Here is a 10,498-nt window from a genome sequence, read left to right on the forward strand (position 1 = left end):
TAGACATGTAGCACAGCACTCACCGTTTCCCTTGGTTATCCCTAATCTTTGGAAACCTGTTATAATCACCGCCAATTTGTGAGGGGGTGGGAGTAAACTTATCTAACTCACTAGACTTGTGCTGGAGAGACCAACAATCCCTATGTTGCTATACCAGAAGTGCATCTAACTTGCAAGAGAACTCTCTGCTGAGTAATCATAGCACTAAAGTAAAATAACTGAATAATAATTTTATGCTGTTTATGCAGAGTCATGTAAATGAGACCTTCAGCTAGACTGTGGCTGAAGAGAGTTCTGTGACCAGCCCATCTGTTTGGTTAACAAATGTGTAAAAAAAAAAAAAAAGGAAACATGATGTGCCTTATATAACTTGCAGTACAGGAAAACTTAATTGCATCTTACTGTACCCAGTTACTTACAAGTTCATCACATTACTACTACACTACACCAATCTTTTAGTGCCACTACTTGCTGCAGATTTAGCATTTTATTGTCAGTAAAGTTTTACTCCTTGTTTTTGCATCCCTTCAGGTAATGAGTCCATTCTAGTTACTCAAAGTACTGCTTGTGCAGTACCATTCTTTCCTGTCAATTGCTCCACACTGCCAGCTAGAAACTGATGGTGGGTGTGAAGGCATGACTTGAATCCTGTCGTGTTTGCTGCTTTACCTTTTAGACCTTGTGCCTTTGGAACCTTTTACTTGGGTGACTCTGAGGTGCTTCAACACTCAGTGGCCTAAGAGGTTGCTTAAGACCCATTTATTTAATTTAACTTTTAAATAATTTAATACTGTTACTTTTTTACTTTGTCTTTATATTTTAATTGATGTTATGTTTTATGTGTTTACATTCATATTATGGTTCATTTATGTATTTATGTTTTAATGTATTTTAGGATTTGTGATTGTTTTTACTTGTGCTACTTAGTAAGGCAATGTATTAAATTAATTTGAACGTTCCACTACGTAGTACTCTCTAGATAATTTTAAGAAATTAGTATGAAGTCTGTGTTCTTCAGTGACAGCAGAATAAAGGAGGCATTTTCTTGCATTATGGATAGTGGGGTAAGATGAGGTGGGTTGGGGGACAAATACAGAAGAGACATGTGTAATTTGAATGCTTGTATTTCCCAAAGGCATTTCATTGGACTGTTGTAGTTGAGGTGTTTTTTCAACCTGATTGGGGTGGGGTGGGGGTGGCAGTGGACAGAGGTTCTCATCACTTGACTTCTTTTGTTATACATGGTACTAAGTAGATGTGAAATATTCATGGGTGTCTCAAACAAGAGGCTAGGGATTAACTGACATTGAATTAGACCATACCAATTACCTGTAGTAATCACTGAAACCTTGCAGTCTAACACTTTCCTGCTGTTTCTTAAGGGAAAAGTAGGGTGGAAGTAAAACTAAAAATACCTGCTACAGCAGGTTGACAAGCTACCCTTGGAAAACTGTGAATATATGGCTATCTGTCGGTGATCACAGTTATGAAAGAGTGTTGTCCTAAGGAGCAGTGAGACCACATAAGTTATGGGAAAATTGACACCAGTGGGTTGGGTGAATACTTTAAATTTAGATTTTGGAACTAAAGGTTATTGATCGGTTCAAGCAGGTAAAAGTATAAATGAATTACACCATTAAAAATAAAAAAAACTGATTATATTTCTTTCTTTCTTTTAACAGGGGGTCATGTCAAATTTGTTCTTTTTGGAGCACAACTTCCCTGAGCAGGAGATTATTGATGGCCGGAGTCACCAGAACAAACATGAAGCTGAGTTTGTGGTTGCCCTCTGCCAATACCTCATTTGTCAGGACTACAGCCCATCCCAGATCACAGTCCTCACTACCTATACTGGTCAGCTTTACTGTCTTCGCAAGCTGATGCCCTCCAAGAAGTTTGAAGGTGTGAAGGTGCACGTGGTAGACAAATACCAGGGTGAAGAGAATGACATAATCTTATTGTCACTGGTTAGAAGCAACAAAGAAGGGAGGGTTGGATTCCTCAGGATTGCCAATAGGATATGTGTTGCTCTCTCAAGGGCAAAAAAGGGTCTGTATTGTATAGGGGATATGAAAATGCTAGGGCAAGTTGAACTATGGAGCAGAATCATACAGACTTTACGAGAGAAAAGACAAATTGGAAATTCATTGATGCTTTCTTGTCAAAACCACCCTGAAACAAAGACTCTAGTATCTAGTGCTAAAGACTTCAGTACAGTTCCAGAGGGTGGTTGCAGCCTACCTTGTGAATTCCGATTGGAATGTGGCCATGTTTGCACTAGGGCATGTCATCCATATGATGTGGACCATAAACAGTTCCAGTGTATGAAGTCCTGTCAGAAGGTCCTTTGCAAATTTGGGCACAAGTGCCCCCAGTTGTGTTTCAAAAAGTGTGGATCATGTCAGGTCAGGGTTGATAAGGTGATCCCTCAGTGTGGGCACACGCAAAAGGTACCATGCTCAATGAAAGCAGACGAATTCTGTTGCCTGGAGCCCTGTCAGAAACCTTTGAACTGTGAGCACAAATGTTCTAACACATGTGGGGAGATGTGTACTGAGCTTTGCCCAGAGAAGATTACACTTACACTAAAGTGTGGCCACGCGCAAGAGGAAGAGTGCCATGTGCAGCAGGATCTTGCCTTTGGGAGGCCAGTGAAGTGTAGAACAGCTTGTCAGACAGAACTGGAATGTGGCCATAATTGTGCTGGTTCCTGCCATAGGTGCAGTGAAGGCCGCTTTCATGAAAATTGCAAACAGCCATGTAAGCAGTTCCTCATATGTGCACACAAATGTCTGGAACCATGCACTAGTGAGTGCCCCCCTTGTGGGCGGCCCTGCCAGAACCGCTGCATTCACAGCCAATGCAAGAAGAAGTGTGGTGAGCCATGTGCTCCCTGTGTAGAACCTTGTGAGTGGCAATGTGAGCACCACAAGTGTAAGAAGTTGTGCTCAGAGCCCTGTGATCGACCAGTGTGTAACAAGCCTTGTAAGAAGCACCTTAAGTGTGGCCACCCTTGCATTGGTCTTTGTGGTGAACCTTGCCCCAAACATTGCCGAGTGTGTCATCGTGATGAAGTCACCCAGATATTCTTTGGTTATGAAGATGAAGAGGATGCTTGTTTTGTGCAGTTAGAAGACTGCAAACACATCTTTGAAGTGAAAGGGCTAGATATGTACATGCAGACTAGTGCTGATGAAAGTCACATAATCAAACTTAAAGTGTGCCCCAAGTGTCAGACCCCAATACGTAAAAACCTTAGGTATGGTGCTATGATCAAGAAAAGCCTGGAAGAGGTTGAAAAAGTGAAAACTAAAATCCAGGGGTCACAGGAAGATATAGAATCAAATAAGCAAAGACTTTTGGAAGTTCTGTTTAAGGACAATAACATTAAGTTATATCTTGCAAAAGAACATGAAAAGTTGTTTGAAGCTCTAGAAAGCAGAGACATATCTATGAATACTCTCACTTTGATTGAAAACAAGATCAAATTCTGTAGTCGCCTTGGGACACTGAAGAGCTTTGAGAGCAAGATGGATTATGAGATGAGGATTTATTTTAAGAAACGAGTGGCTGAGTGCCTAGCATGGCTAGAAAAGCCTCAGGTAAGGTTCACAGATCAACAACTCACTGATCTTCAAACTGAAATACAGAGGCTGACTTATCTTGCTGAGTTGAACATAAGGTGCAAGATGAGTGCTCAGATTGGTACCATTTTGATGGAGGAGATTGATACTATTCGTTTCATCCTGGAGAATACAAAAAAGTTTTCAATGAGTGATGAAACCTTTGTCAAGGACAAAATGGAAAACCTGAAAAAACGTTTACCGATTAGTGGTCTAGGTGTATCAGATTCAGAGAGAGTGGACATTGTCAAAGCCATGGGACTTCGACAAGGTCATTGGTTTAAGTGCCCCAATGGTCATATTTATGTCATTACAGAATGTGGTGGTGCAATGGAAAGGAGTCGGTGTCCAGAAAAGGGTTGTGGTGAAGAGATTGGAGGTGAAGGTCATAGACTTATAGCAAGCAACCAATTAGCAAGAGAAATGGATGGTGCGTCACATGCAGCTTGGTCAGAAACAGCCAATGACATGTTAAATTTTCAAGAGCTGCGAGACTTTGGACATTAGAAATTAAAATTCTTTTAGTTTCCACAGTTTTGAGGAAAGGACACAGGCATAATGAAGATGGTGTTATATTTTGCTGTGGTTTAAGTAGCCCAACTTCTGCTTTGTGTGCCAGTGTTATCGTGGTTTCTACTGATAGGCATAATTTCAGTGTCAGTTGTGACATGGCTAGCCAAGAAATCCTTTAATCAAAATGGTGAATACTAGCATATTCACCATTGCTCGATGTTATGTAGTCAGAGAGTGTGGAAAGGTCAGATTCTGCCCAACACAGCTGTCAGATAATCTTGGTCTTAGCTTGATGTTTATGCTACATAATCCATGAATGTTATATTTAGAAAAGGAGAATGAGACTATTCCTGTAAGTGCTCCTTAAATGAAATAGCTTTCTGTATAAAATGATTTACAAGCTTTTGATTAGAGCTGACTAGGTAATAAGCCAACTAAATGGTGATCCAGCATTTCTATGATAGTGGATGCTGGTAGTGTGACATAGTCCGTATGACAGCAGAGATGATGTTTCTGATTATAAGGGAAAGTGTAGTACATTCACTTGCTTCACACAATTTAACAGTCTAGACTGTCAACTGTAGGAAGTAAAGCACTAAATAAAATAATATGATAAGATCTTTGTGACTCAGATTAGCCACCAAGGTGTTCTATGTGAGGTTTAGGTGGATGAGAAAAAAATATGTGTAAGTGGTGATAGGCAAGAGAATCTAAATAGCCTTAGAAATTAATCTGCATCCAAGTGGAAATGAAACTTTACATTTCTTTGCACATCAACACATTTTTATTTTATTTGTTGAATGTTTCTGTATTCATACCTTCACTCACAGAGGTGTTGATAGATTGAGGCTCATTTTCTCAGAGGTCTTCTCTTCTTAACTTCTCATTGAAAACCCATATGCTAAATTGTTACAAATCAAAGTCGAGCAGATAGCATAATGTTGGGCAAGCATGACTGAGTAATCAGTATTTGGGAAAGTTTCATAGCATCTGACTCACCTCTGTATGTAGGAAAGTGCCTTTCCATCTTTCTGGTCTATGGCAGTCACATGTAGAAAAATTGTTCCTCACATGCAGTAGTAGAATACACAGGTTTACAGTGGGGCATGAATGCTGGAATTAAGAACACCATTTTTTTTAATACAATATATTCAGACAGTATAGCGTTCTAATATGAATCAGCATACTTAGCTATTCCAGTGCCGTGGGACATAAACACTACCCTATTTCATCATGATCCAGTTATAGGTTTGATCATCTTGTGACATTATTGCAGTCTCCATCACTTCATACTCAGGGAAACAAAATTCCTTACAATTTAGTTAGAATATTTCACAGTGGAATGCTTTAAACACTGGAACATGGAACAGTTTCTAAATAGTTCTGTGAATTTTTTAAATATCCTGATCTTTCTTAAGGGCCTCATGTTAACCATTTCAGAAAGTAGTCTTTATCTGCTTACTTCAGAAGGGACAAGTGGAACAAATGAATGGTATTGTGGAACAAATTTACTAATCTTTAGGGGGACATGTTACATTGCTGATCAAGGCATTTTTGCCTTGGCTACTTTCAGATGGCATCACAGAACACATGGACTTCTTGGATGCATCATTATAACATGGAGGTAGAATCAGTATGCTATTACTCCTAATATGGCCTTCCCAGTGCATATTACAATCGCATGCTTTATTACTACTGTTGTCATCATACCTTCGCAGTCTGATGTTAAAGGAGGAGCTAGAGACTGGGCTTAAGAGGCACTTGTTGATCTAAGAGATATTTAGGAACAAACCCAAATTAAATGTAATCTTTGGATATTAGTCAGATGGCACAGCCTTTGTAGGCATTGAGGCTAATAAAAACTGCACTGCATAATGCATACATCTTGTGGAGTTCAACATATTCTGACTGGACAAACATTTTCGAAGAGCAGTATATATGGGTGTGTACGGTATGATCCTACAAAAGGATATGTGGTATCAGACAAGTGTTCATACTGCTTTGCTTTGTGCTGTTGCTCAAGCATTCAAATTAAAATAAAACTACAAAAAAATACATATTTTTATGCAACTATATATACTCTAAAACAGACATGTTTGCATATATTGTGAATAAAAAATATGAAATGTGTTCAAAGAAAATAGGGAAATGTAAAAAAATAAGAAAAAGAACAGTAAATAAGAGAGAAAATAGTTATTTTTAGACTTCCCATTTAAATGTCATGTGTAAATAGTCTTCAGGGAGAACTTCTAGGATTAAATCTTGGAGACAGGACTTAGCTGCTGCAAATGCCCTTTTGTTATGTAACTACATCTCAGTCACCACAAGAATGCTTTTTTCAGCAAGAAATAAGAACATTGTTGTAATAGCTCTGTGAAATGCCATTCTTCACCTTTGTAGTAACCAGAAATTACTTCAAAGAGCATGACGTCACTAATTGTTTGCAAATTTTCATGTAAGGTAGGCTGAAAACTTTTCTCCTAAGAAACATTTTGAGGGGGAGGATTTTCTTCATTTATTGCTGTCGTTCAGGTAGTGTAATTGTTAGTATAGAGGTTAATCTGACATTCCAGGATGGAATTCCTCATCTGTACTCACTCATGGCACATGTTTTAATTATTGTATAATCTGACATGGTAGAAATAAATTGGGCTGAAACAGTTTTCCACAACAGAGGTTGCCACATTTTTTGGCACAGGCTTGTAGTCAACAATATTAAACTTGAAGGCAAAGGGGTTGCACTATGCTTTGCCAACTGTAAAGAAAACAAGTGTGTCAGACATCTGGGTTGTCCATTATATGCATGCCCACTGATTTCTATGTATCTGTTACTGCTAAGTTAATATAATCACTGCATGGAACACTGCCAGTTAAGCTGTCTTTCATCATTAGAGGAATGTCTGTTTTCAAAGGGAAAATTAGAGGGATGTTTATTAAAGCAGGGATACATCAGAATTTGCAGTGACCAAAAAGGGGTATTGTGGTAGTGGCAACCTGTCAGTCAGAGGGTAAGACTGACAGATGGTAGTGGGGAAATGGGCCTAATAGCAGCGCAAATGAAAATGTAGAGTCCATAACAGATTGCACATCAAAAGAAACTTTTTTTTCCATTTTGTCTTTTTTTGTGTATGTATTCTGCTTCCAGATATACTTTTATACACACACACACACACACATATATATATATATATATATATATATATATATATATATATATATATATATATATATTTATTTTTTTTAATTATTAATCTGCAAATTATCATGACTAGCAACATGCAAGCCTATATATCGCATAAGAAAACACAGTTTAGTCAGACACGTTTAAGAATCCTCTGTACTGGTAATCAATCTGTAATAAATGGTTGGCTAGGATTATGTTGTATGTTATTACACAATGTTACAGTGTGAAGCATGTCCATATGCCTGAGGGCAGGGAAGCAAACGGCAAAATAAGCTTTGTCTAACTTGTATTGTTGCTATAATGTAATATATGGAAATGAATCAGTCTGAAAAGTGTATCACAAAAGAAATTTGTCACTGTAAACATATCAAACAAAAATCTGTATTTTCAGATCTGTCATTGTGAAAATTCAGAATCAGTTTTGAGTATGTGAGCCTCATCTAAAATCATGTTTAGTATGAATTTCTGCATCTTTAAGCTGTTGCTGTTGTTGTTTTATGCATACATTATTTATATGCCACTGAAAATTAGGAATAAAAACTTCATTTTACTTTTGCCGTGTACTCACAAAGTTCTGCATTAAAGCATGAACTAAAGTACGAGGCAGTACTTTCCTTAGGCAAAACCTTTAACATTTTAATATTTTTGTACTGAAAGCAACATCTGTCTAAAATATGAGACAGGACTGCACTTTCTCTGGATTTGTGGATATTTTATAAAGTATGGAATGAAAATGATAGAAATGTGGTATATTTTTAACTTTAACGATCTAATGAGTTGTGTTTGTTCAGAGCGGTGGTGAGTGGTTTTATGGCCTTTTCTGTGGCAAGTGAAAGGGTCAGACTGGTCTGAACTACTGTTGTGCCCAACTTTTCCATTGATGTTACCTGGTAGATGGTACTTTTTGAAATCCTGTAGATGGTACTTCTTGAACTGGTTAACTGCCAGGAAACTGGACAGACTGTGGCACTGGTGGAAAGAAAGGCAGTGGTTTGGTCTTGTATTTATTATCATCTGAATATTTTGTATAGGCATTCTGTTTTTAAAACAGTCTGAGTGGAAATAATTTCTGATCATGTTTGCTGTTTTGTGATTGCTCCAAAAGTTGAACAATGGTTCTCCTGATAGAATTTACTGGAAAATGAAATACCGTAAATGTATTGCTTAAGATATATACTGGCTTGTTAGACAGGAAATAATCTAAATGCGGTTTCTTGTCAAATCATGTTGTTAAAAAAGGTTGACATTTAACCACAGTTTCATGAAATAATATGACTGGAAGCCCTGCAATAAACTATGGATAATGAGGCACCTTTGGATAAAAGTCAGAAACTCAGGTTCTTTTTACTGTTACTCAGCTGAGGATATTCTTCAAATGAAACAGGCATAACACAATTTAAGCACAACAATACAGATAACCTCAGAACATGAATTAAGGCACTTTCATTTATCAACTATACAGAAAAAAAAAACAGAACTTAAGAGTTTGCACACTTACACACACACACACACACACACACACACACACACACACACACACACACACACACACACACACACACACACACACACACACATTAGTAGAACACAGTCTTGGGCATTTAAAAACTAAAATGATTTAGGCATTTTAACTAGTTACAATATTAGTTTTAATAATGCCTTTGCTGTTTGCACTTCCCTGAGCTGTGTATTTAAACAAGATAACTGTTGCACTGTAGTTGACAAATAAAATTATGCCTTGTGAAGCACTGTCTGTTGTTTTTTTAATTGGAAAATCTGCATTTGATATGCTGTATTGCCTTACGAGTGTTGCATTTTCTGTTTTCAGTTCACCATGGAGCATTAGAAAAAAAAAAAAAAAAAAAAAAACAAGTGTCAATTTAGATTTACTGACATCCAGATGATGATAGATGTAGGCAAACCTGGTATTTCTGAAGAAGAGCCAAGTCAGAGCCATGCAAGGTATCTGGCTTGGCTCTTTATTTCAGCATTTGGTGATTTTTTTGTGTGGTCAACATCTGCTTTCATAGGAGTAGAGAGAAAGAGTTTTTATGGGCTTAAATTGGGGAACTTAATGAGACCTCTTGCATCACAGGGTCTGTTTTCTATGGTGCTTGGTGTTGTCCACCAGTGTTCTAGGTATCTTGTATTGTATTGCGTGTTCTGTCCAGGTGGAGCTTCTTTACAAAAGAAAGGATCTTGGACTCATTCGATCATTGAAGATTAAATTGGTGCCAATTTGGGGTATGTAGAAGGGTGGTGGCTTGGCATCATCATCTGGTTAGTTTGAGGCTTGGTTAGGTATGGATTGAGATCCTAGGCTGAATGATTGGTGGTGGTATGCTGTATCTCTTCATTGCTGGTGATTGGTTGTTGGGGCTTCTTCTGTTACTGAGTGGTTTGGCAATTTATTAAAACATATTATGGTTCAGTTTGCATAATGCAACAATACTTTTAATTGAACAACTTATATTCAGTAGTTGTGATCTGTGGGCTTTGAGCTTGACTTGCTACTTCATACAAATAGAATAAGTTGAAGATAAGATTCAGAAAAATTTAATCATTAGGGGAAGTATGAAAGGTGCACAGCTGGGGGCTGGGTTTTTACCTACTTATTCTGGGCAGAGTACATGATACACCTCACGATAGCTAGAACACCAGCAGACAACACCAACCACCACTGAAAACAGACACTGTGACATGAGGAGTCTCGCCAAATTCCCTAACATAAACCAGCAAACAATTTTGTTACTGAAGGCACAGCTCCAGCCCAGTAAGGAAAGCATTTATCTCCAAAATGTCAAGGTCACCAAGACAGAATGACCCTGCACCAGAATAAGACCGATCTTTAAATAAAATGTATTCTCTTTCATGGTTTAATACTCATGGTACTTTAATTAAAGTGGATGGTAGTTATTTTAATAGGCTATGCTCAGTCTGGTATATCACTGCTTCAAGGCCGGATTAAGACCAAATTGGGCTTGATGCTGCAGTGCAAAAAGGGCCTATTTTTTCTCGGCATTGGTGCATGTGCATTCGACACTCACCGTACAAGCGCACTCAGACCGACCAAGAAGCCTTAATTGCATGTGACACAACCAGCCAACCTTTATTGAACATGAATAATAATAACGACGTGATGACGTATTATCGTAGCAACTCGAGATTAACATCAAGC

The 10,498-nt window shown here is 38.0% G+C and overlaps 1 protein-coding gene across 3 annotated transcripts in view; it reads left to right on the forward strand.

Annotated features, from left to right (window-relative positions):
- ZNFX1 (zinc finger NFX1-type containing 1) overlaps window positions 1-9,065 on the forward strand; it is a 359,279-nt gene extending 350,214 nt beyond the window's left edge. For all 3 annotated transcript variants that reach the window (XM_044090129.1, XM_044090128.1, XM_044090127.1), the window contains exon 14: window positions 1,683-9,065. In XM_044090129.1, coding sequence (XP_043946064.1) covers window positions 1,683-4,130 — 2,448 coding nt within the window. In that variant the 3' untranslated portion in view covers window positions 4,131-9,065. The remainder of the gene's footprint in view (window positions 1-1,682) is intronic.
- Window positions 9,066-10,498: the final 1,433 nt, after the last annotated feature.

This window comes from Protopterus annectens, chromosome 12.part0 (assembly GCF_019279795.1).
Source record: "Protopterus annectens isolate FY-2018-M chromosome 12.part0, PAN1.0, whole genome shotgun sequence".
NCBI lineage: Eukaryota > Metazoa > Chordata > Ceratodontiformes > Protopteridae > Protopterus > Protopterus annectens.